Consider the following 25779-nt stretch of genomic DNA (forward strand, 5'->3'; position numbering starts at 1 on the left):
TTCACATTTGTTAGTTAAGATTTGTTTGTTCATTATCACATAGTTTTATTTGTAGAAGTAATATACACAACCCTTTACATATGACCACCTATTTGTGACTTATGCTTTTTACTTTTTTTTTCTTTTCTTTCCTTCACTTTCAATCCAGCAGAACACAGATCGGCCGACTGCTCTCCTCCCTTTCTTCTTTTGTCGACGCATTCCATTCCTTCTTTGTATTGTTCCACTGACAGACGACCACTATCCTCCCCGTCTGTGGTTAGATTAATGATTATTATCATTTCTGTCTCCATCTGCCGGTAACAGTCGGTATTACCACTAATGTCATATTTCCTGGAATATTTGTGATGAAACCATGAGAAAACCCCGGTTTAACGCTGTATGAATATGCCTGTGCCGCCGGCTGTCCATGTTTAGCTTGTGCAGCCGTAGCGGACGTCTTTTGCTGCAGGAAATACACGGAAAATACAATTTTGATTCACATGAGACTTCAAAACTGATTCCCAATCGTGTGAGCCCCCATAATCCCATCAGTGATCTTTTCCTCAATAAGATCTGAATCGCGAGATTGACGATCCATTGGTCCACTCGTGTCTTTCATCTCACAACACCACAATGCAGATGCTTTTGTAATTAGACTTTAATCACACAGTCTAAACACACTGAATCACACACAAAGAAAAACAACTACACAACATAGACATACTACTACACTTCTCATCTACTTAACATTTTTGTCTCATTGAGCTCAACGTTTTAGTTTTACTTCCAGCTTTTGATTCAGTCTCATCGAAATTCAAACATCTTTAACCCTCCTATTATTAGAATAGGAGAGGATGAATATGAAATTCATTTTGAATGGGTGAAATAGTTTAGTTCATGATTATATGAAGGAAACAGTCTGTGACCGGCAGTGTTAATGATCATATTAATGATCAGCACTGCAGTTCTTGCTCCTCCTGAGCCTCTTGCTATATGTAGATGAAGGTTGAAAGTGGTCGGCCGCCCCTTTCATCCCAGTCCTTTGCAGCCGTTGAGAAACTCCCTCTATCTTCATTTAGCTGAAGTCAAAGGTCAAAGGTGATGGCTTTGAAGTACAGACATTCTTGGTCAGAGGCCAGTTCTTCTGTTAATAATGGCTGAAAAAAGAAAGGCAAGAGAATGAAAAAGAACGGAAAAAAATAATCTCATGCAAACAAGCTAAATATGGAGTAAATCACCATTTGAACAGCTGTAAAAAAACAAACAGAAGTTGAATAACATAATGTTTTAAATGAGCCCTGCTCTGATTTGTCCCTTAGTGACAGCACCATATTCAAAGCAACGTCAGCAACTGGGGTAAAGTGTCTTGATATGATCAAAATTGACCTCAACTGTAATTGTCCAAAATATGTTGAAACATCAAATAGACATCATGTAAAGATCATAATATAGATCATGATAGATGAAATAAGTGGATGAATTGTTGTAGAAAAGTTAAGTTTTGCTTAAACACACACCTGTGATGAGTGTTGTTGTTGTTGTTTGGGATATTTATATTGTTGTTGACTGCTGCCGTCTGCAGAGAGCGCTGCCCAGTGGCCTGGTGCGAATGTGCCAGTTCGCTGTCGCTGTCCGACTGGTTTCCAGTAAGACTACCTTGTCTCTGTTTTGGAGATTAGATGTTTATGGACAGATATACATAGTTTGTATATTTCTCATACATTTTGATAAAAAAAAATAACAGCTATATAGATATTTAAGTATAGAAAGGCTTTCTTCAGTCCTGTTTTACTGGACATTTAAAAGAATGTTTGTGGAATAGTCAATAATCCCTTTAATGCTTCCCTCCCAATCCCTTCCTCCGATCCATTAATTGTTCCATCCCTGTTACCCTGAAGATGGCTTCCTCTGCAATTTCATCAGGACCTCTATCCATCTCCTCTTCATGCAGAAGCTCTCCGGAGATGGCTCTATGGAGCTCCGTGGCCACCTCCTCTTCAATGTTCCTCAAGCCTGCCTGATGGACACAGATTAAGGTTTAGTTGGTGAAGAAAACACAAATGAATTCCCTTCAAGTATAATCTGTTGCATGTTTTAAACCTAAACCCGGTGGGATCTCTTTGTTTTTCAATTTCGTTACTGCTACTTTATTATTATAATTATTATTTATAATCTCAAAAGAAATGACTGTAATCCTCAAACTTGTACAGTCAATGCATAAAGACACATTGCATTTAGTGATTCAGAAACGATTTTCCACAACCCATCGACTACTTACCTGTATCTCATGTGTAGCACATTTATTGGTTGGCCGGGAGCCGTAGTATTCTTCCTGTCTTTTCTTCATTTTCCTGAAATAATCCTGGATAAGGAAAGTAGCGTAGAACTTTCCGACTGTCACCTCATCATCTGTTAAACCATAGAAATGCTTATTAAGTAACTTAAGAAATGCAGAATTGGAGAGACATATTTATGTATGAGAAATAATGATCCAGTAAATGATAACATTTCAATTAATACATGTGTGTCCAAATCAGTTATCTTAATATGGACATTCCTACTTCTGTCAAACTTATTTGAGGATATAATCATATAGTTGCCACTTTCCATTCTGACTGAAGCGGGAGGCAAAGAACTTAATAAACCGACTTGATCAATCAACCATAGAAGTTAGAAGGAGCCAATAAGTAAATTAACCTTAAAAAAAGCAGCAGAGATGTGGATCTTTTTATAGTTATCTATCTATAGTTGTTTGATTTCAACACCTGCATTGTGACAATTCCCTTGAACAAAAAAACACTCAATTGGGCATAACACTCAATGTGAAAATTAAAATGTAAAATGTGTAACGTCCCAGAACTGTATCTTAGAGAAATAATGCTAAAAGATAGTCTGCAGTATGCAGGCAAGTTTATTGCTACTGAAAACCATCCAAAGATATTCATGCATATGCTTCCTAATTACGGCTTTACTTTTCTTAACCTTCATGAAAGCTGACCTCCTATAGGTGGGATGACTTGATCCAGAAGTTTCATACTCGTGCGTTTCCAGATCTTCTTGATAATTCCCCTCAGCTCCTCGTTGGCTTGTTCAAAATTTCCTGACCAATGAAAGAAACACAATAAGATAAAAGACATTACTGACATGCAAGACAAAGAATGCCCGAATAACCAGAGTTGTTTTAGCTAAATGTAGAACTTCTACTAGCAATTCCCCTTAATGGTCATATTGTGCAACTTGTTTGAAATAACGTAATGTAGCTAGTAGTGAAGTGACAACAAAACCAACACCCTTATTACTGCTCCGTTGCTTGTCTCTAGGACAGTCTTTGGCCATATGGCCAAGCTGAGCCATTGCAGCAATCATACGGTCCTCAAACAGAGTAGGAGGGTTTTGCCATTTGGTTCTAACTTAAGAAATATGGGACCTGTATTTAATTTCATGAACAACACACAGTTTTGTCAAACCGGTCTGGAAAGGGATCCGCACTACTTTTTAAAAAGTTAGGGAATCGCCCAAATCATCAAACCTGAATTGTCCTTTTATGGACGGGGAAATCCTACAGTGATCGAAAGTCAAAGCATGGCTCAATGTCTGCATCACGTACTTTCTTGTTTTCAAACCTTCATAATGTTCATAATCGTTAAGTGGTGATCGATAACGAAACACCTCTGCCATTTTTGTCACGTCCAGTCTTTCTATGTAGTTTGTTTTCACTGTCTGCTTCTCTGTGATTTCTGTCACTCACCTGCTGGGTCTCTCGGTTTAGGCGCCTCCCTCTTCCCCTGTGATTGTATGTTACTCCCTCATTGTTTCCACTGGTGTCTCATGTCCTCCCCTGTGTATTTAGTCTGTGTCGATAATGTTCTGTGCCAGTTTGTCTCAGTCTGTTTCCAGTGAGCTCACCAGCAATTCCCAGTGTGTTTTCGCCAGTGAGTTTTGGCTGCTGATTTAAATCCCGTTGCCTGTGTGACTTATTTCCCGCTGGATCCTATTCACTAAAAGTATTTTTTTTTCTCCTGCGTTTCTAACAGTTTTGTAATCTGGCCTGGCCGATAATATTACCTCCACCATTTTGGGCAGCTCTCTACTTGCTATTGTTTATGAACCTTATTAATACAAAATAATTCTATTGATATCCATTTAGTTTTCATACTTGCCAATAACCAAACACATTCCTAACTATGCTCTACAATGTGAGTGGATTGGAACTTGCCTTTGAGCCTCCATTAATCTGGTAATGTGTGAATCTACTGTAAAGAGTTTTTTTCCATTTTCAACACATGTTCACTAACAACGACACCCACAACGCAATTTGTATTGAGAGCACAAACCTTCAGTCTTTATTTTCAGTGCAGTTCTAACCAGGGCAAACAGTGTGGCGTTGAAGGTGACTGTTCCATCATTATTGAGTGGCATATTCATGGAGACCAACCTCTGTTGAAACAAACACACAAAAGCAAGATGACAATGAAATGTTACTCACATCGGATATCAGAAGCCAAAGGTTTCAGTTCCGCTACATATCTTCAAAAACCCCAGTGGTGCAGTATTTAGCACCTTGGTTCGAAGTCCTACATAGTATCATCACCGCTATCTTAATGTGGTTTGTAGTTTTTTTCATGTTGTTTAGGCTCTGTTTGAATTACTTCTAGTAGGACATACACTACAATTAAGATATTTCCCCTCAGTGTTAATGCCCAAGTTTCAATACTTGATCAAGCATGTTGTTATGCTCTTCGAGGCGAAGTTCAGGCTTCTTTTACTGTGAAGCTAAGATGTATCATAGTTGTTGGGGACCTTGTTGGCGACTAGACGCCGCGTAGACCACCAGCACTGTAACAGAGACCACCGAAACTGCAGCTCGATGCTACCTTCTGTAGGGCTATAGCTTGAGAAGCCACGTTAACTCCCCAAGAGGTCCAGGAACAACTAAAAAGTCTGCTGGCTGAACAAGTAGAGAAACTCAGTATAGAAAGGACGCTGACACCTTTTTTGGGGTGTTTGGACAGACAGCACCGTTTTCTTTAAAGCGATTCTAGCAGAGGAGGACGGAATTCTCTGTGTATGCAAGTTCAAGCTGTAATTTCTCTTATTGTGTTTACATAACCTTGTTTGTTTTGTGTTCTGTCCTTAGTACACTGACCTTGGCATAACGACAAGGACGTTTATTTCTCTGAAGACCATAAATACTTGATTACATTTGGATTGTCCTGTGACATCAACCGTTTTTTCTCACCTTGCAGGCGATACGATGTGGACAGAATTTTCCAAAACCCAGTGGAGGAGGTATTCTTCGTAGCAGTGTCACTACATCAAGATGCTTAATACGCCCCCTGTAAGAAACCTTATAAAATAAATTATTTTATACAAGCTTTTGGCCACAAATTAAACAGGAGCTTTAAGGCCTAATATATATAGAGAAACATCATAACCTCAAGTTGATAAGGTTCTTTGGGGTCTGAATGGAATGTCTAAACACGGACTGTGGAAACCGCCATACAGACAGAGTGTCTTCTCCAGTTGTCTGATCCACCGCCACATGCCTGTGGTCATTTGTGCACCTCTGCATTGTGTATAAGTACACATGTATTCTCCCCAGTGTCTTCTGGTCTTCCTGGGGCCCCTTCTGACTGCACTAGCTCAGAAACCCTTTAAAAGGAAAGCTTCCAGTGTGTATTCTGATCAGATGATTGAATCCTATCAGCTGGCCTACTGCAGCCTACAGGCTGAGACTGTCCCCTCTACAAAGAAAGCTCGTTTTAGCTACTTGAAGGGTCCTAAAGAATGAGATAATGGATACAAGTTGCAGCTTTATGAGGGCTGTTAATTTCATTCAGTTTCACGTTAGTCAGATGCAGAGATGCTCCCCTTGGAAGCAGACGGAGACACTCACGTGGCCTCAGGGTCGTATTCTGCCCAGATTTTCTTAAACTCATCCAAGTGCTGGGGACCAAGGATGGACCAATCACGTGTCAGATAGTCAAAGTTATCCATGATGACCGCCACAAACAGATTGATGATCTGTGAACGACAAAAAAGAGACAGAAGAATAACTCAAGAGCCGTGATGTACAGTTTAGGAATAGTTAAATGTTTTTTTTTACCAAGAATGCACAAAGCATGTAGAAACTCATGAAGTAGATGATGGCGAAGTTGGATCCACATGTTGACTCTTCTCCAGGCAAGAAGTCTGACTTGGGATCACATCTTTTTCCATACATGCAAGCCAACATCACTTCGTGCCATGCCTCACCTGTAGCACATCTGCACAACGGAGATATCAAAACATCTCCCATCACACCTTTAACCTGTTTACACTGAAAAGATATAAGTACTCTGATATTGCTCACTGTTCCACTGTTTACTCTGTTACTCCACTGTTTCCTGGCTGTTTTTGGACATCTGCTCCGGAAATGGCATGTCCACGATAAAAAGTGTAAATAGTCTGGAACTACTTTGTCTATCTGGACAAATGTTTTTGTCAGGATGAAAGGGAAACCCTATGAGTGCTCTGATCTGTGCAAATCTGTGTATATGTAAAATAAATCAATATATTACACAAAAAAAACATTACATGTTCTGAGAGAAAATCACTGGGAAACAAGCCCTATAAAACATGGAGATACCAGGCACACATATAAGTCATTGTGTGTCTGGACAGTAATCATGGAAAGTTTCACATTGATCGAGTGAAGCTGAACTACTCTAAAGGAGGCTTTAGTGCCTCACGGCAGAGAAACGTATGAAAAGTCCAGTATTGTCCAACCAGAGTCGGACTAGAAAATGTTTACGCCGCTGCAAAGCGGCTGGAGCGTAAATGACGCTCAAGAGGGACGTGTGGCTTTAATATTTGAACCCCTAACCTCCTTAACATGAGTCATGCAAGACGGCTGCTGGACGTATTGCAGTGCAGAAACAGCAAATTCATATTTTTGTTAAAAACGGCAAAGGTAAGGAGCATTTTTGATTCATGCGCTTCGATGGCTGGGGGGTTATTTTACTCTGAATTAGGCTTGTCTGAGAGAAATCGTACAGGTATTCAGCATTGGATGTGCCAGCAATTTGCTTCCTCGTTTTCCGTCTTAGCTTTTAGCTTCGACGGATTGTTTAAGTTTTACATCCCGATGTGTAATATTTGGAGTAATTTGCATGATATTTTATAAGGCTTTATTACTTGTTGGAGTTGTGTTTGGACCATTTTCAAACCGATAAATGGTCTTTGTAGCCAAGAATGTTTCGAACAATGCAAAGCATTATTATATTTCTACAAGATGAATTCAGAATATTGTGGTTGGTTCTGACTCTGTTTTCGTTAAGTTTCAGGCCAAAAAAGGAAGCTCAGTCTGACCAGATTTTCAACGTTTACATTTGGAAAGGGATTTTATTTTGTGCGACTTAATCTGAAGGTTAATTATTATCAGTATTACTTCAATCCATCCATCTATTTTCCTCTGCTTATTTGGGGTCGCGTTGTGGTAGTAGCTGGACCAGAAGATCAACCCAGACTTCCCTTTCACCTGTGACATTTCCCAGGTCATTCTGGGGGATTTTGAGGTGTTCCCTGGCCATTTGGGAGACATAACCCGTCCAGCATGTCCAGATCTTCCGGCGGGGTCGCTTCACAGTTGAGCGGGCCTGAAAAAACATCCAGTGAGAGGCGTCCAGGACGACCCACCTCAACTTGCTCATTTCGACACAAAGGAGAAGCACCTCATCTCCAAATTGCCGGAAGCCAACGACCACTGGCTGAGAATACAAACAAAGCTCCTAGTGTAGTCAATCAGAGACCGGATGGCTTTTTGCAACGTGTCCGGCACCCTATACTCCTGCAGCACCCTCCACAAAACCCCCAGAAGGACCCTGTCACCAAGTCCACAAAGCACATGTGGACTGGTTGGGAAAACTCCCTGGAGCCCTGACATTAGCATTAACAAATTTCAATCTACGACATGTTTTTAAACAGCATTGAATGGAACAGTACCTGCTGGGGACACGCTACCAACCTGAATAACACCAACACAGCCTGTGGGAATGTCTGGAAGTTATTGTTCCTGACGATGTATGTGCCGTCTACTAATGCAATTTTACCAAATATCTGCAGAAAAAAAGAATGTAACGTTACTAATAAAACCGGCATTGAGTAACAGTTCATGCTGCCTTTGCATGGCATCAGATGACCCCCCCTACAGAATGTTAAGGGATTCCTAAATGCAATGCTTTTGAAAGCAGAGCAGTAGGCCCCCAAGCTTCTCACCTTTTTGGGCAATCACTACTCTTTTACTCCAGGGGACTAGAGGTGTGCCAAATGGGGATAACGTAGTGTTGATTGACCTACTCCAAGATGTGGATAGTAATGCAATTAAATAAGTCATTTAGCAGAGCATCTGTTTTGTTTCTGAATTGTTTATCTATGGTTATAGTTAAGTTCTTTTGGGACAAATGTGTGCTGGTGATTGGAAGAGAAAACTACTTATTGAGTCCAGTAGAGTTTTCTGTGCTTCTATAACTAGGGTTGTGTTGGGAACGCGCATGGATGAGCCCACAGTTGCATTATCATAATCAATTAAAACAATAGCTAACTGCAATTAAATACATATAGCGTAGGAGTCTGGTGTGTATACCTGCATTCCAACCACAGCATATATAAAGAACAGCATAAGAATTAGCAGAGCCACATAGGGAAGAGCCTGCAACACAATAAAACATGTTAATGTCAGAGAGACATGATAATGCTGAACCACAGGCTGAATTTTCCTGTGAAATGATTACGACCTGAAGAGATTTGATGAAGGTCCAGAGAAGATTCCGTATTCCCTCGGAACGATTCAAAAGTTTCACAAGACGCATGACTCGAAACAGTCTGAAGAATGTGACTGACACGCTCATGTTCTCAGAAGACTTCTCAGAGAATAATAAAGGACAAATTAATAATGACAGAGCCAACTCCTAAATAACACAAATTTGGAATTTAAGAAAAAGTGAAGCATCTCACCGCAATTGCTTGCATGGGATCCACTGCCTGCAGAAACAAATATGTATTTTACAAAAACTGCCCTCAAAAAAGGCTTTTATAAGCAATTTTTTTGGTACGTAAACCAAAAATGTTTGTATCAACACATACGCAACTGATCATTTCATAAGAGGCAGAGCCATGCTTTTAGGAGAATTAAGATAATCTTAAAATAACATGCATGTGTTATCGTACTTAGTACTTTGAGTACTATAGTACTTTGTCAGTGTAACACTTCATACAGATTCATGCAACATGTCAACTTCGTGCTAAATTGAAGCAAGTGAATAGTTACAGTGCAGCCGTGGAGACAGTAAAGTCCTCCAGAGGAGGCCAGTGCTGCCTGTCGGAGGAAAATCAAAAAAATGTAAAATGTCATTGTCATGAGCAAATAAAGAGAGCTTTCATCTGTAAAAGGGACAGTGGGAGATGATGGCAAAAATATATTATTATTATTATTACATAAAAACATTGATGAAAAAAGATGAACACATGTGCATCACACATTGTACATATTATCAAGATGTGGAACAGGAGAAATTAAATTCTTTAAATTGTATCTATACTACATAATGACCAACACTGCATAAAGCGGTTCTCAGATTTTGTAAATATCTCCTGGATATTGTGCACGGAAGGTTAGGAGTAGATGTAGGAGGAGGAGGATGTCACGGTGTGGTTCACTTCCTGTCTTATTTTGTAGTTTTCTGCCACTCGTGTCCCAGGGTAACTTCACTTCCTGCCTTGTCCTGTCATCCCCTGTGATCGTCTAATCGTTTCCACCTGTGTCCAATCACCTGCACCTCCCTTGTGTATTTAAGCCGTGTGTCTCTTGTGTCACTTGTCGTGTCATTGTCAATCGTCCTGGATGGCCGTAGTTCCCGCCTGCCGTTTTTCCCCCCAGTTCCTGTGTGCGTTTTTGCCCCTTGGCCTTTGCTTTTGCCTTTTGACTATTAAAGTCTTTTGTTTTCTAAGAAGTCTGCGTTTGAGTCCTGCCTTCTCCCCGCATCCCTGACGGAGGATTGTTGCGCAAAATACTTGCACCCAGATCGGTGCCAGTGCCTCTTTCTTGAGTTGAATTTCTGAGAAAAGAAACTCACCGGGCAGCAAACACCATTTCCATTATCCTGCATCCATTATCCTGCGCAGCCCCATTTCCCACCTTACTAGCATCCACATACAGAAAAAAGGTTTGGTCCATTTGCAGACTGTAGACAACTTGACAGACGCAAGGGGTCCTTGACAGGTGAGGGACAACTCAAACTTGTCTTCTCAGCCTTTTGGGCTCCATACGTGGGAGTGGAAAAGAGTCCGACTTACAAATGACATTTGTCAAACTCAAGGCCAAGAGCTTGAAAGGCAGATGATTGTCTTAAAATAAAAGTCCCCCCTGCTTTGGACCATGCACTTCCTCTTCCACAATGCACGTGGATTTCGGACAACCCAAAATAGTACACAGTGACAGGGAAAAAAAGAAAGAATAAGGAATAGTACTTACATCAATTTCACTCAGCATCACGTCCACAACACTTCCAATGACGATGACAAAGTCAAAGACATTCCAAGGGTCTCCGAAATAACCCTTTGAGAAGAACATATAAGTGTATGTGTGATTCAGAATGTCACTCCCCATGTAAGTCATCATGTTTCCACGGACCTCATTGTAGGACATTGGTAGATTTTTGCATTTCAAATTGTAAAACAACAGGAATTTCAAAATGCAGTTTGAGTAATTCAACATCAATGAGTGAGTCAACATCAATGTCCAAAGAAAAGAACCTGCCCGGCTAAAAGGGAAGGTGTAGCTTGTAAGGGGTATAACATCTGTAGCACTGTACAACATCTGAGAAGGATTTCCACGAATGAACCTCAGGATGAAAGGTTACTGATGGTAAAAGATCATTGAAATGTCCCCTTCGTCTTTCATACAAAGATATTATACAGAGCTTTCACCTTTATAACACCCTTTATAGAATTCTCATAACTTGAAACCAAAAAGCATTTGATATCACCACAAGAAAAAGGCTACGAAAAAACATGAATGGAGGTAGTAGTTTCCCCAAAACAGCGTAACCAAATCAATCAATGAATCGTGGCTCACCTTTGCTTTGAAGGCCATAAGTTTAAGGATCATCTCCACAGTGAAGAGCACGGTGAAAATGACATTCAGCATGTCAGACAGGTGAGTTACGTGATCTGACTGCTTACAGTGCTGTGGGTTGAAGACACATTCACAGCATGAATATAAAGTCAGACAGAGCGATTGTACTTGTATAATAGCACCAAAATGAAAGAGGTTCAGCAGCATCTCTGTCAAAAATACAAGCCTCACTAACAGCTTTTCCTTAAACACTTTCACAATAATGACATTTCTGTCATTATTACTTAGACAGCGAGAGTCTGTGCTCTCTTACACAGATACATTGTGGTATTATTATGTTACACATGTTCAGCCAATAGTCCTCAGACACCAGCAACATAATGAATATGTCACAATTTCCGATTCCCACTATAAGACAGACCAGAGATAGAAGGCGTGTTATATGTATGTGAGATGTGTTCATACCTGCATTCCAAGACACATGGTGTTGAGCATAATGAGGAGGAACATTAGGTACTCGAAGTAGCAGGAGGTGACGACGTACCACACCTGATACTGGTAGGGGTTCTTAGGAATATAACATCGCAGAGGTCTGGCCTTGAGAGCATACTGCACACACTGGCGCTAGAGGGTTTAAAGACAGGTGATGCAGACCATGAGACGAAGTTGAATCATGATAAACTGTGATGATGGATTTTCTTTTCTCCAACTATTTTGGACCCTTGCTAATAAAATGTAAAATAGGCCAAGGAAAAGAGAATACAATCCCAGAAATATGATATCCAAATACAATTAAATGAGTATTTCTGCATTCAGCAGCATAGAGTAGCACTGAAGTTACAGCAGCGTTTGTATTTGTTGGTTGGTTGTTTTTTGTTGCCAGTGGACGTATCAGTTTTATTTGCATTTCCACTCATTTTGAACAGAGGCCTACTTGGTTTTTGTCCAGTTCACAGTCCTTGTATTCCTGCTCTCCTTGCTCCTGGAAGGTCACGATGACAAAGCCCACAAATATATTCATCATGAAGAAGGCGATAAGGATGAGGTAGATGATAAAGAAGATTGAGATGGCCACACGGTTGTTGTACATTGGACCATTATCCTCCAAGTTTGAATCAATAGCTTTATATAGTATCCTAGGAATGAAAGACAAGTCACACACAAATACAGAAAATACAACATGAAATAATAAGAGTGAATTTCAGATGTACTGTACACAACTACATAGTGAGTGGGTGGGTGCTAATGAACACTAAACTATCAACCCAGAAATGAACAGAAACCCCTACATTGCCACAGAAAAGATCATGACTCACTTTGGCCAGCCTTCAAAGGTAGAGATGGTGAAAAGAGCCAGCATGCCATTGAGGATGTTGTCAAAGTTAAGTTCTGAGTTGGTCCATTCCCTCTTATGGACCTCAATCTCATGAAGTCCTCCTTCCTGGTACTTCATGTACCAGCCCCTGGGTCAAAGTGGACGGAAAAGACACTACAGTTAAAATCGCCGTCCGCCTTTATCCAGGTTCTCCAAGTTACATTTTTATTAGCACATAAAATTACTAATATAACCTGTTTCACTGTAATACTGGTGTATTTATTGGTGCTTTTCAGACAAAGAAGAGAACATATATAAAGGAAATTCAAATATATTCATTTGTCTAATTAGTTTGGGTTCAAATGAACACTTGCAGATAATGAGACAATGACTCTTACTCAGATCAGGCATTACTGCTTGTTTTTGTCTTATGCAAAATTAAACTGAATATCATTATATAATGATTTGACCTTGAAGGCTAGGAGAGTGTGATCCAGGCATTATGGATTATATGATTTTTTGGGTTGTCAATAATACACCACCATACCAGTGGCCACCACCACCACACCAATAATGAAATCATGAATGAATGCAATCTTTAATCTTCTGATCTGCATTAGAGGTGTCATATAATTCATAGAAGTGACATAAGCGGGCCCCCCAGTAAATCCACATAGAGGTCACGAAGGGACTGGAGGTTTTTAGTAACTTGAAGGTGTCCAGTCTAAAGACACTGAAGCGACGGCTCACAGAGAGTAGCCTGCAGGAAAGTGGATGTTGTCGGTTACTCGGGACTTAAAAACTCTTCCTGAGAAATCACTTTTTTAATAACACAACAAAGTGCTTACTTGCATGTTTCTTCAGTCATTTTGTCAGGATCTGTGCAGGCATAGAACTTTCCCTTGGAAGATAAAAACGTGTAGTTATAAGAAGGCAGAAGGAGAAATATTTAGATTGACAAATGCAGTGCTTAACATAATTCTCCATCATATTTCTGTGTCTTCTTACTTTGAAAAGTTGGACTCCAATGCAGGCAAACATGAAGTCCAGTAGCATTGTGACCGCTACAATGTTTCCAATGGTCTTGATTGCAACAAACACGCACTGGACGACATGCTATAAAGACACACATATTACACACGATACCTCAGGTCAGTATTCAGCCATTAAAAACTTCAACTTTATCAAAAGACAATTCATACCTTGAGTCCCTTTGCTCGGTTGATGGCCCTCAGGGGCCGGAGTACCCTTAACACCCGGAGAATCTTCACCACAGAGATGGCACTAGATCTACCGGACACAAGCAAAGGCACAATGTATTCACGGACGCTCACTCTATAGCAACACGTTGATCTTTATTCCACTGGTGTGATCGAGGGATATGGCAACAAGATCAAGGGTTAGAATGAGCTCTTTACATTAGAGGTCATTTCTAGTTTACACTTACTCCATGCCCATTGAGAGGAGAGATACACTGACCACCAGAAGATCCAAGATGTTGAAAGAGTTCCGACAAAAAGACCCTTCGTGAAGAATTGCACCGTATGTTGTCATCTGAAAAAGAATGCTTGTTATTCACAGTGAAAAAACTGTGAGAACAGTTGCCTTGCTATATGTGCTACATCTACCTTTTGGATTACAAAAAGCTGAAATGAAATGTTACCAGAGCAATAGAAGTAAAAATACCATCTAAATCTGTCCATGTCATCCTGGTAAGACCTGAAAACAAGGTGATGCCGTTGAAATGCAATTTCAACTGCCTACTGCTACGTACATGTATTGAACCTCAATTGAAAAAAGCCTCATTTCAAACATGAACAGGTAAACATGAAAGAGATATTCACTGATTCTACCTGGTCACTTGACGTTTAATTCAGCCAGATTTCAGTTTGGTAGCTTTATTGTTGCTCGTTCAATTTATGTAATTTATTGAAAACTTGTGTGTATCAATAAGAAGGTAAAAATAAGATATAGTATAGTAGCTTCCTCTCCGCTCTCTCTCTGTCGTCTTCAGGTGGTCAGCGATGGACCGCTTGGCGAAGCACGTTGTTCCCTCTTAGGAGGGGCAGCGGGGTAGAAATGTCCTGTCTATTACTATTTAGGCTTAAAAAATATATAGTAAAAAAAGAATTAGACTTGAAACCCATGGCCTTCTCACTGAAGGTCATGGGTTTTAAGTATTGGAACTAAGTTTATACTATGGCTTCTTCACTTAGTAATAAAACAACATTGCCATTGTTCCAATGGTTTACACTTGATCCTGATTAAACAGATCATCTCCATCTTTAGAATCCGAAAAAGCCAGACCTCTGAGAAACCGTGATGCATGACTTGTACATATTTCAAATCTGCTTCTATTTGCAAGTGTTTTTAATAAATGTCCTGTGTAATTATTTTACAACTGGTGTCAAGTAAGATTATTCTAACAAACACAATTCTTCAACAGATTATTAACATCATTTTCATAATTTGGCAAACTTGCATGACCTGTAACAAAGCATCATGTCTCATTATGTTTCTCCACACCTGCTGTTTGCTAATTTGTCACAGATATTTATGTGTAATTTCACCACATAATTACCTTGAGCACAATTTCCGCTGTGAACACCGAAGTGAAGACTATATCAGCAGACGCCAACACCTAAAATATTCACATTATTTGCAATGTAAAACAGCTGTATCATATCTATATTTAATGCTGATAACATCAATGAAAATTGTAATTGCTCAATTGCAAAATCACAGTAAGACAGACATGGACCTCCCACCTGGTTCCTGAAGGACATGGGGTCAATGGGATCCTCAGCAGCTAAAGAAATAGATGATAGCAGGATGAAGAGGAGGATGATGTTGGTGAAAGTCGTTGCATTGATAATACGATGACAGAGCTTCCGGAACCTGAAATAGTTAAAGAAAATAGAAAGAACTTGTGAAACTCATCCAAAAACCACCAGCAAAGTAATATTAATATTTTCTCCATTAGTATATTCTGTAACTCTGTAATTCTGTAGCCTGTTGTTGTTACACCATTATTTGACTTTTGATTTTGACTATTTTGAAGCGTAGAAGCTACATCAGGTTCGATTGTAGTGTTAATTCATATACATCTTGCTAATTGTGTTTATTAGAGATTTTTTGAGAGATTCTCGTCCTGGAACCGTTTGCAAAGAACAAACGCATTGTTCTTTGCAAAGTATCATACTTGTTCTGAGGTCCAAAGATAAAAAACGAGCTGGCTTCTGGCATTGGAACCGCTTCCTCCTTCAGCTGCAGATCTGCCATTGGACGAGGTCTCGGGCTTTCTGGGATCTCTGGGTCTTCCTCCTCATCATCACCTACCCAACAAACAGAAGTATTAGCAGAAACCCTTTTTATATTTTCAAACTCTAATAAACTACACTATGGAACCAATATAATTTACCAGGAAAGTCAGCTGGGGGGAAAGGGTCCTTGATCTCATTGACATTGGACTCAAACTCGTCGATTTTGAGCTGTAAATATGTAACAAAAAGTATTGGAAATGAAAATGATATTGTGTAACTTACCCTATTCATGAATGCTTCTTGTGTGCCTGACCTTGGCAGTTGTAGGGATTCCCTCCACACCTTTGGCCCTTTGCTCAGCCAGCTTTTTTGCCAGATTTGCTTTCTCCTCTGAAGCCTTGTCAGGCATGTTGGCCCTTTAAATGAACACAGCGTTTCAGTCAATTGCTTGGTGGCTTGTGGGATTAAAGAGAGCTTAAATCAATATGTAAACAACTATATGTCACATTTATGTATATAACGTAATGCTGCCCAGGATAAGGTGTTATTATCGCAATCAGTCAATAATGTTGACAATTTTTTTATTGTGCAGTGGCGCATTTATTAATTTAATGTCGTTTAAGCATCATTATTATTCAGAGAAACCCTTTGCTCACTGACACTGAGGTCACAGTGAGGGTGTGATGTTGATCAGTGTTGGCTTGGGAGGGACGTCACCCTGCATGTTATATTGGTAAATATGTTAAATCTAAATCCCCACCCTGCATGTTATTCTCTTCAACACTGAATTCAAAATTGAGTGGTAAAGTCTCCCAGCTTGACCACTGTGGTACTAACGTTACAGAGCTTGGCTTCGAGAACAACATCAGCACCTAAATTACTTTTTATCATAACGTCTTCCTCTTCATAGTTGTGCTTGAGAATTGCAACTCAAATGAAAACATGAAAAGCAGCGAACCTGAGAGCTCTCTTTCGTATTTTCTCCTCTGCTTTCTCCTTCTGTGCCAACGTCAAAGACTCAGCCTCTGCCAGGTTATCAACAGCAATGGCCAGAAAGACATTTAGTAGGATGACTGAGTGACAGGGGAGTCAAAGATTGTTGCTGTTTTATTGTCATTTTATCAGAAATTGTTGTTTTCAAGGTTGAAGTTGAGTTTTGGCTTGAGACACAAACACTGGAAAGGATACAATTTCCACAGACAAAAAGGATGATGAAGTAGATGCTGACCAGGATACCAGGCATGCTGGGTCCTTCATGAGCCATGATGCCGTCATACATCACTGTGTTCCAGTCCTCACCAGTCAAAATCTGAAACGCATACACTTTAATACTAAAGTATTACAAATATTTCAAATCATCTTTAACTTTAGAATCATTTGAGGTGTAGTGTTTTGATTGTACTTGAAACACAGTGATGAGGGCCTGAGGAAAGCTGTCAAAGGTGCTGCGGGGTTTGGGTTGATTTGGGAAGTTGAATTTCCCTCCAAACACCTGCATGCCCAGCAGGGAGAATATGACAATGAAGAGGAAGAGGAGCAGCAGCAAGCAGGCAATGGAACGTACCGAGTTCAAAAGAGAAGCCACCAGATTACTGAGAGATGTCCAGTATCTAGGGGCACACAACATCAATCGAATAACTCCATGGGTGCTTCCGCCAGTTGTGTTCCATCAAATCAGAGAACATATAACTCCTATTTCAAATTGCTTTTGTTTTTAAATGACATTTCAGGTGAACTTTTTCTTTGCCTGTCCAAGCTGACCAGCTGTCAACACATGTGCACATGTAATGTTAAACCCTGAAGCAGCAGATCTCACGTTGACACAGGCTTGTATATCATGTCTCTCCTTTGAATGACAATACACCATTGATGAAAGCCGTCTCACCTGGTGACTTTGAGCAGGCGGAGCAGGCGGATGCAGCGCAGCACAGAAATGCCCATGACTGACATGACACCCACGTGGACAAGGATGAGCTCCATAATGCCAGTGGACACCACAAAGCAGTCAAAGCGATTGAAGAGGGACATGAAGTAAGACGGAAAGCCGAGAGCGTACATCTTCATGAACATCTCAAGTGCAAACATGGACAGCAGCAGCTTATTGGCATTGTCTGTTGATGGTTTTGGCCAACAGTATGACGAGAGAGACAAAGTGAGAGAAAGAAAACTGCATCATTCTGGAAAGAGTTGCAGCTTTCAAACTAAAGTTAGAAACTATCAAATGAACAGTTCAACACAATAAGTGCATTTCAACCGTAAGGATGCAAACCCAGAAGAACAAGAAACAAGAAAGTGCAATTTTATCAAATAAGCCGATTTACAACTTGCTATAGATAAGAGCCATTATAAGTACAGTTAAAGTGCTACAATTTGTTTTGTGTCTTTAGTCGAGGTACAGTCTGAGGAGGTGTGTCTTTATTTTGCGGCGGAAGATGTAAAGACTCTCTGCGGTCCTGATGTCATTTGCTCTCAAACTGAATTTTATTAGTAAAAAGGAAAAAATACATTTCATAAACATACTGAGTAATCTATTTATTCTGTCTTCGCATTTCACTCCAAGCTTGCATTTCAATCTTTCACCGTAAACATGATCCTTTCTTTCAAAACATACAGTCTCGGACTGAAAGTAAGATCGATCGATGAAGATGAGCAGGTTGTAAATAACAAATGAACTACATGAAGAGGTATATAAAAGCGCTCACCTTGCCAGTTTGTGAGTCTCTGGGACTGTCTGTGGTGTTCCGTTGCGATGGCCAGTGTATTAAGCAGGACGAGCATGATCACCCACCAGTGGAATAGTTTGGACTTCACATACACTCTGCATTTACGCCGTAACCAACGATTCCACTTACGAGCCAGCTTACTGCACAAAAAAATACAGAAAGACAGGTTGAATTCGTACGAATGGTGGCCCTAAAAAACAGACAGCATGACTTTTAAATGCATTTGACCCTTTACATTGTCATCGGGTTCGTCTCATGTACTACGGATATGTGACTACTGGTTACTGCCTGCCATTGGGCATGGGGGAGAAGAGGAAAATAGAACATTTGGCACGTTCCTGCTTCAGCTTTCTGACCGTGGAGAAGAAGTCTCCTACATGGTTTGCTCAAGGACATTTACACTTGATACCGTTGCTCCTAATTCCTTCTCTAATCCTATTAGCCACAGCTGTCGGCTTTGAGCTTATCCACTCTTAAACACACTACACATTATGCTATTCTAATAACAATATCTTTTTGACCGGTGAATGAAGGGTCGCCATGATTTCCGGCAAAAGAGACAAAAACAACTAAGTGCTGTTTTCTTTCTTTAGCTGCTGCCGTTATTTGTCTCTTACGTCCCCCGGCTGAAGCCTTGGTGTAGCTGTGTCTTATTTGGTCGGCTGCATCCTTACGAGAAAGCATTTGTCGACCGCACGCATTAAATGAAATAAGAAGATATTTCGGTACTTCATATGTTTTTTGGCTTTTAAGGCTTTTACTGTCAAGCACAGCTGGTTGCTAGGCAACGGGAGCAGCGGTTCAACCTGTGCGGTTGTTGGAAGCAGGATGAGGCTGGTTTGATAAATCAGGATATAATGTGTGTGTGTTCAAACACAAGGACCGAAACCGAGACATTCCAGAAACCTGATTCTCATGTCCAAGTGTCATGTTTTACTCCTCTCAGTCCTTTAAATCAGCACTTTTTAAAATATAAAAAATATATTAATAGCAACATTCTGCTATTGAGGGTACTACTGACTAGTAATAGATGATCATCTGCATGGTGTCCATTTTGTTGACACTTCCAGTCTCTGATCCATTTTCTGTGCTGAGCAACCCTGTTGACAGAGAAAAACAAACATACACAGAAATGTTCTTTAGATCATACGTCTCCATTTGTTATTCTCTGTCTGGAGACTGTACGTCAGAAGGCAATATTTATATCAGGTAACTGCCTTTTTATCCACTTTTGCCGTGAAAAGAGTGGTGGAAAAAAAAATTAAGAAAAGTTTATGATGTAATAATTAATAAAATCAATAACAGATAAATAGATACTGTTTTGCTTCCAGGTGCGGAGCGGCAGTTTCCATCATTATGCATTTTTTGAGCAGGGACCTAAAAAACGGATTTGTTATTACATTACATTACATGTCATTTAGCTGACGCTTTTATCCAAAGCGACTTACAATAAGTGCATTCAACCAAACTCAGAAGAACAAGAAACAAGAAAGTGCAATTTCCTCAAATAAGCCAATTTACAATTTGCTAGATAAGTGGCGTTATAAGTACAATTTAAGTGCTACAAACATTATTAAGAGGTTAAAAGGTGTGAGTTCATCAAATTGTTTGATCATTCAGCTTTTACCATGCATATTAAAGATTTAGTAGTTTAACTTAATTTCTCTTTTGTATCTCATGCAGTAGTGGCTTGTTTCAGCCTTCTTAACCTTGGCCATGTCTGTGACCCTGGTCCAGGTACGTTGCAGTTCTGTAATATTGTAGAACCTTTTGGCCGATTTGCGTGAGGAATAGAATAATAATAATAATATATTATTAGTTGGAAAAAATGCCTTTACCTTAGTTAGACTATTAGGGAGTTCATTCTAAAGCCGATCAGATGTTACAGTGAAAAGACTCAGCGGATTAATTTAGTAAAGTGATTAATCTATTGGGTCAATGAAAATCTTGAATTATAATATTTTTCAAAGCATGTTATTTATATGTTTTATATCATAATGTTTTCTATTCTGTGCCTTGTTTCTTACCCTGTCCTTCCTGGTCATTGTCCATGACCTCAGCCTGAGTTATCCACTCCATGTATCCCTTGAGGTCCTCATCAAGCTGCTGGGTTTCCCTCAGCTTCTGAAATTCTCCTCGGGACTTGGCCTTCTCTCGCTCTTTCGTGAACTCCCTAGTTGGAAACAAGTTAAGTCACATGAGATAAAGAGACAGAACACACTGAGAAGTGCAAATAAATGAAAACTATGAAGTGCAGGAGAGTAGCTCGGTTGAGGGTAGGTTCATTCTTACCCACTGAGCACGCCCAGAACCAGGTTCAGCACGAAGAAGGAGCCGACCAGGATGAGCGTAGTAAAAAAGATCCATGGCCATTCCATTCCTATAGCATCATTGACCTGTATGACAGAGCAAACGTTTCTATCTTTATGAAAGAAACAAGAATACAAGTATAACTTCCCGTTGGTAACAACTGACAATGAAAGATCTCCATATGTTGCATAGCATATGACTCAAAGGTCCCCCGTGGAAGGGTTTGTCATTTTTGGGGAGTTTTTTCAGTGCCGATGTGAGGCTTTCGGGACAGAGGATGTCGTATGTGTACAGACTGTAAAGCCCTCTGAGGGAAATTTTTAATTTGCAGTTTTGGGCTACAAAATAAAATCTCAATAATATGAAAGGAAACTGAAATATTCAATACAAAGAAGACATATGGCCTCACTGTATGGTATTGAAATGCTAGAGGTTATATGATATTGCAAGAATATAATAATTCTACTCTAAGTTGTCAGCACACTGGAATGGAAAAACTCGCTGGAGAAGTAACTTTGAGAGGATTTTGCTCAAATGGCTCTGTGAGTAGGCACACTGTGACACCAGGCAGAATTATTGTCAAATGTAAGTTAAAATATATCATTTTAAACACATTAAACACATGTTTATTCAAATTGGTCATTGATTAAAAAGTTTAACAGACTACAGAAACAACTTTCAGTGCATGCAACTTCCAGTTTTCTTGGACTATTAACTTACCCAATAGAGGACATCAGTCCACCCCTGTGTGGTGATACACTGGTAGACAGTCAGCATGGAGAAGCCTAGGTTGTCGAAGTGGGTGATTCCATTGTTCGGGCCTGGCCAGCCAGCACGACACTCTGTGCCGTTGATGGTACAACGACGACCGTTCCCTGCTTGGGCACACGGAGCTGGCTTTTCATTCTCCACTGTGGCAATGATATCTGAAGGCCAGAGAAGGGTAATGTTAAGGGTTAGATTGGTCTTTGGCACACATGGTATCACCTGTTTCCCTCTTGTCTTGTGAAGAAACTGAATCGTTGAAGCATTCCTAATATCAGAGCCCATTGGGAATGAGGGATCAGGGTTGCCGCGTCACTCCTTCGGGCCCGCTCACCGTCGAGCACTTCACCTTCACCCAGATGGGGGCCCTGGGCTGACTGGACCATTCATAGTCTGGCCCCTTGCCTGTGACCACCTTCGCCAAGTGCAGCCCTACCAGGAGCACACACCTCTCTACACGATAAATTGATTTATTCTCACTATATGTTGGAAATATATGATGAATACGGTCAGTGTTGGTGCATTGTATTTGGTATTCTCTATAGTATTATAGCCAGGTATAACCATGTTATGCTGCATACTCCACCTGTGCCTGTGTAGTAGCACGTCTTGTGCATTTTGCACTTGAAGAGCTCCAATCCCATGATGGAGTAAATAGTGACCATGAACAGGACAAGTAGGGTGATGTGAAAAAGGGGCAGCAATGACTTCAAGATGGAGTTCATCACCACTTGAAGACCTTAGAGGGACGAGTACAACATGTTAAGTTTGATGAAATGATATAATTTCAGTGGTTTAAAGTATCTGATTTTAAAGCAGACCAGCAACTCACTGGGAACTCCAGACACCAGTCTGAGCGGTCGGAGGACTCTGAATGCACGCAGAGCCTTCATGTCAAAGCCACCACCTTTTTCTCCCACTGTTGCCTCCACTCCACTGATGTGGTTGATGGCATCCACAACCACAGTGAACAAGCTGAAGAGACGAAGAAAACAAATGTCAAAAGGTTGTTTGGAACATTTAACGTGAGGGTCCTTTCTGACTCTCACCAGGTGGGTCTATACTATTAGAAATAATTTGATTTCCTATTTTAAGGAGAGGAAATAATGAAAACATAACTTTAGTAGTTTCTTCTTGACACAGAGAAAGTTGACCTTTCAGTTATGTTTTTCCCTCTAAACAGTAAGGTTCATAAATCGAATTACAGATTGTAAAAAGTTGCACAAGACATTTGAACACACAAAATTCACCAAGATACTATTAATGGAATTTGGAGTGTGATTCAGAGTATATAGTAATGTGGCCATTCGGAAGCTAGAACTTACCCTACGGACACACACACAAAGTCCAGAATGTTCCAGCAGTTTCTTAAGTAAGCATCTGTATGAAAAAGAAATCCATAGGCAACGATCTTCAAGAAACATTCTATGGAGAAGATGATGAGGAAGATGTACTCCAGGCTTTCCTGTAAAACAACCAAAATGGCTTTTGTTTGAATTCCTGGTTCTTATAAGCTCAAATAACATTTTTAACAAGTTATTTCCCCCGTTGGACCTTTGCTTTTTAAAGGTGGTGTTTTCACTCAGTGCTTACTTACACAGCACATTGAATAGTGAAGTCAACTCCCATATTCATGTTTCTTTTCTTTATCAACTTCTGTCTATTCAAGTCACCGACACACTGACAGACCCCAGGAAGGATTTAAGGCCTCTCCGATTTCAGCACAGATATTCAGTGAATGCCTATTTTAAAAAAGGCACAGCACATACAGTGCCCTTCAGGAGAGTAGCACTGATACATAGGCCTAGTAGTGTCCTTGTATCATTGTCCTTGGCTATAGTTAATATTTATTAATGTTATGGTGATTAATGGTAAATGGACCCTACTTGTTCCAACTACTCAAAGCATTTCAACGCTGCATGACACCATTCGCTCATTTGCACACATTCACGCAGCGATGGCAGAGATCCCAATAGGACTTTAACTATCTACCCAATTAACATTCATTCAGCATTCACACACACCGTAGGCACATCTACAGCAGTACGTGTTTGGACCAAGGACACGTGGAATAGTAGACTACCACTAAACCACAAGTTTAACTTTTTCAGCACTCACACTGTTCTTTAAGCTATAATTCTGTGGTTGATTCGTCAACATTCATCCGTCCTAAAGATTAGCTTATCAGGTGTAGTTAACGGGACCGTCGGACCTTTCCAGCAGCCTGTGAAATGAGCCGCTGGTATTTACGTCTCCGTAAAGGTTATACATGAGCTATAACTAGACTTGAGTGTTCATAACGTTAATCTGTTGTCAAACACTTTTCTTTGTTCACCGTAGCGTTACTTGTGTTTGAAGGCAATAACTTAATGTTTTAATTGAATTGTATCGTTGTTTTACGATTGACGGAACGTTTTGCTTGTCTGTGTACACAGTGGGCAGGCTGGTTTTACTAAAATCTAAAACCGACAATGTTTTTACATAAAGGTTAATCACTAATGATTTTGACTGAGATTTTGTCTCAGCGAAATGATGCATCACCGTAATCAGCGCGCATCCTCGTGCTGTTAGCATCGCTGTGTCCATGATGAGACGCACTGTGCTCCGGTGTGTGTGTGTGTGCACTCCAACATTTTTTTGCCACAATGGCTTGGTGTGTATTTCATGATAACTTTGGCAGGCTAGAGAGAAATATCACCTATATCACTAGATTTAGGGCGATCTGCCAATGCTGAATGGTGCTTCATTATAAAAATCATTCTTTATTTTGAATGCAAGATCAGCTTTGCATCGACAATTAAAAAAAAAAGAGCATGCTGACATACCAAGTTGCTATTGGTGTTGTTGCTGTCTTCCTCAGGCATGGGCAAGTACACAGCCAGGGCCACGCAGTTGGCAAAGATGGCCAGTAGGATTATGATTTCAAATGGTCTGAAAGTGATTCATAGGAAGCTTCAGGGCTAACCACGTTAGCTCACTATTTCCCACAACAAATACCCTTTACACACATACACCTACAGCGGTAAACATAAACCATTTAATTATTACTGAAACTACATATGCTGAGGGGCAGCTGCAGTCACAATGAAATGTCATTGTAAAATGTAATGCATAGGGACACTACTACAGCAGGATACTTCCACTCCACAACACTGATGCACGCCTTGCGGAATGGATTCCTAAGTGTCAAGAAGAGGAGAGAGCGTGCAGGCCTTGGGTTGCCTCCTGTAGACATCAGCTTCTTCAGCTTCTCCTTTTGTTTTCTCTTTAGAGTTTCTTCATCCATGATGTAGGATGACAATGGCGGACCGCTGCTATCGGCCATTGCGGCTTCAAAAGGGTATTTTTGCCAAGTTGTAGGAGGTAATCCAAAAGGTCCTTTTTAAAATGTGCAGTAGTCCTTTTAGCTAGTTCGGTACTCATTCATAACCCATCTGAACTTGTCTCAATCATCTCTATCACTCTCTCTGATGGTTTGACTGAGCTCCCCCTCTTTCTCTGTTTATGTCTGCGGAATGGCAGCTGCACCCTTTACTTGTAGGGGATTGGTTTGCTGAGCAGCTGTGTGGTCATGAGAATATATATAGACAATGAGCACGGGTGTTGTAGCATGTGTTGACAAAAGAGGACATTTGATATGACTATAGTGACTTTCACCTTTATATTTTTATTTATAGAAGTGAGTGTCACCAAAACAGAAAAGTGTAAAAGAAGAAAAAACTGCATATAACAAACAAAAACATTTCGCAAGAAATGTTAACAGCGTGGCTGCAACTGCCCAAAGACAAAGCAATACGTAGTAGTAGTAATTTTAATAGTGGTAGCAGGAAGTAAGTCAAATTTGTACCAGTGGTATTAATTGTCGTAGGTTTAGTACTGGCAAGGTAAAAAAGAAGCTATTAAAAAGCCTTGGCACTTAATAGGTCTCAGACAAAGAGGAAGTAATTGTTTGGGAAGTAATTGCAATAGTAGTAATGGTGTAGTTATTAATAAAAGCAATTGTAGTAGTGGTCGTCCTAGTGTTAGTTGTAGTTTTTTAGGGAAAATGTTTCATATTGTCCAACATATACTTGTGTTATAATCATCTGTTGTTAGCGGCGTGGAGCGGCACTGGGAGGAACTTTTTGGAAACTTTAATATTATCAAGGTCTGACTATATTTCTGAGGAATCTGATTAATCTGAGAGGAGAAGGGTTTAAATTAAATAACATGTAACTTAATGTTGCCACCAGGTGACGCTTTTACTGGGAATGAAAATCATCATATGGATGTACAGGGTAAGGAGGTGACGACGTATGAGAAATATGG

At 40.2% G+C, this 25779-nt stretch overlaps 1 protein-coding gene across 4 annotated transcripts; it reads right to left on the minus strand.

Moving 5' to 3' along the window:
• Nucleotides 1–625: 625 nt before the first annotated feature.
• Nucleotides 626–24985, minus strand: LOC120835575 (dihydropyridine-sensitive L-type skeletal muscle calcium channel subunit alpha-1). Of its 4 annotated transcripts, XR_013453160.1 has the most exons (43): nucleotides 24609–24985; nucleotides 24297–24402; nucleotides 22797–22936; nucleotides 22304–22446; nucleotides 22058–22210; nucleotides 21427–21632; nucleotides 20689–20792; nucleotides 20424–20569; nucleotides 19418–19496; nucleotides 18376–18536; nucleotides 17559–17784; nucleotides 17076–17283; nucleotides 16862–16982; nucleotides 16632–16746; nucleotides 15987–16089; nucleotides 15832–15901; nucleotides 15613–15745; nucleotides 15179–15308; nucleotides 14992–15051; nucleotides 13858–13964; nucleotides 13613–13700; nucleotides 13419–13526; nucleotides 13259–13311; nucleotides 12412–12558; nucleotides 12030–12231; nucleotides 11561–11719; nucleotides 11096–11206; nucleotides 10493–10576; nucleotides 9290–9337; nucleotides 8977–9003; nucleotides 8757–8882; nucleotides 8606–8671; nucleotides 7988–8079; nucleotides 7502–7619; nucleotides 6089–6248; nucleotides 5879–6006; nucleotides 5222–5318; nucleotides 4317–4419; nucleotides 2981–3082; nucleotides 2261–2391; nucleotides 1874–1999; nucleotides 1500–1645; nucleotides 626–1139 (listed from the first exon to the last, which is right to left on the minus strand). XR_013453160.1 is itself a non-coding variant. In XM_040204613.2 (42 exons), the coding sequence occupies exons 1-42, from the start codon at nucleotides 24794–24796 to the stop codon at nucleotides 1130–1132; spliced, it is 5013 nt and encodes a 1670-aa protein (XP_040060547.2). In that variant the 5' UTR covers nucleotides 24797–24985; the 3' UTR covers nucleotides 626–1129. The 4 variants fall into 4 exon arrangements, 2 of the variants coding, with proteins under 2 accessions (XP_040060547.2, XP_040060548.2); XR_013453159.1 differs by lacking the exon at nucleotides 7502–7619 and having other exon boundaries at nucleotides 2965–3082; XM_040204613.2 differs by lacking the exon at nucleotides 7502–7619.
• Between the last annotated feature and the right edge of the window lie 794 nt (nucleotides 24986–25779).

Source organism: Gasterosteus aculeatus, chromosome 17 (assembly GCF_964276395.1).
Source record: "Gasterosteus aculeatus chromosome 17, fGasAcu3.hap1.1, whole genome shotgun sequence".
NCBI lineage: Eukaryota > Metazoa > Chordata > Actinopteri > Perciformes > Gasterosteidae > Gasterosteus > Gasterosteus aculeatus.

Bases quoted from the DNA above. Each gene is read 5' to 3' on its own strand.
- LOC120835575 (XM_040204613.2), bottom strand. From the start codon at position 24,796: ATGGCCGATAGCAGCGGTCCGCCATTGTCATCCTACATCATGGATGAA. The intron at 15,902-15,986 runs GTCAGGCACACA...ACATATTTACAG, and splicing joins GAATCCCTACAACTGCCAAG to CTCAAAATCGACGAGTTTGA. The intron at 8,672-8,756 runs GTCGTAATCATT...ATTGTGTTGCAG, and splicing joins CCTTCATCAAATCTCTTCAG to GCTCTTCCCTATGTGGCTCT.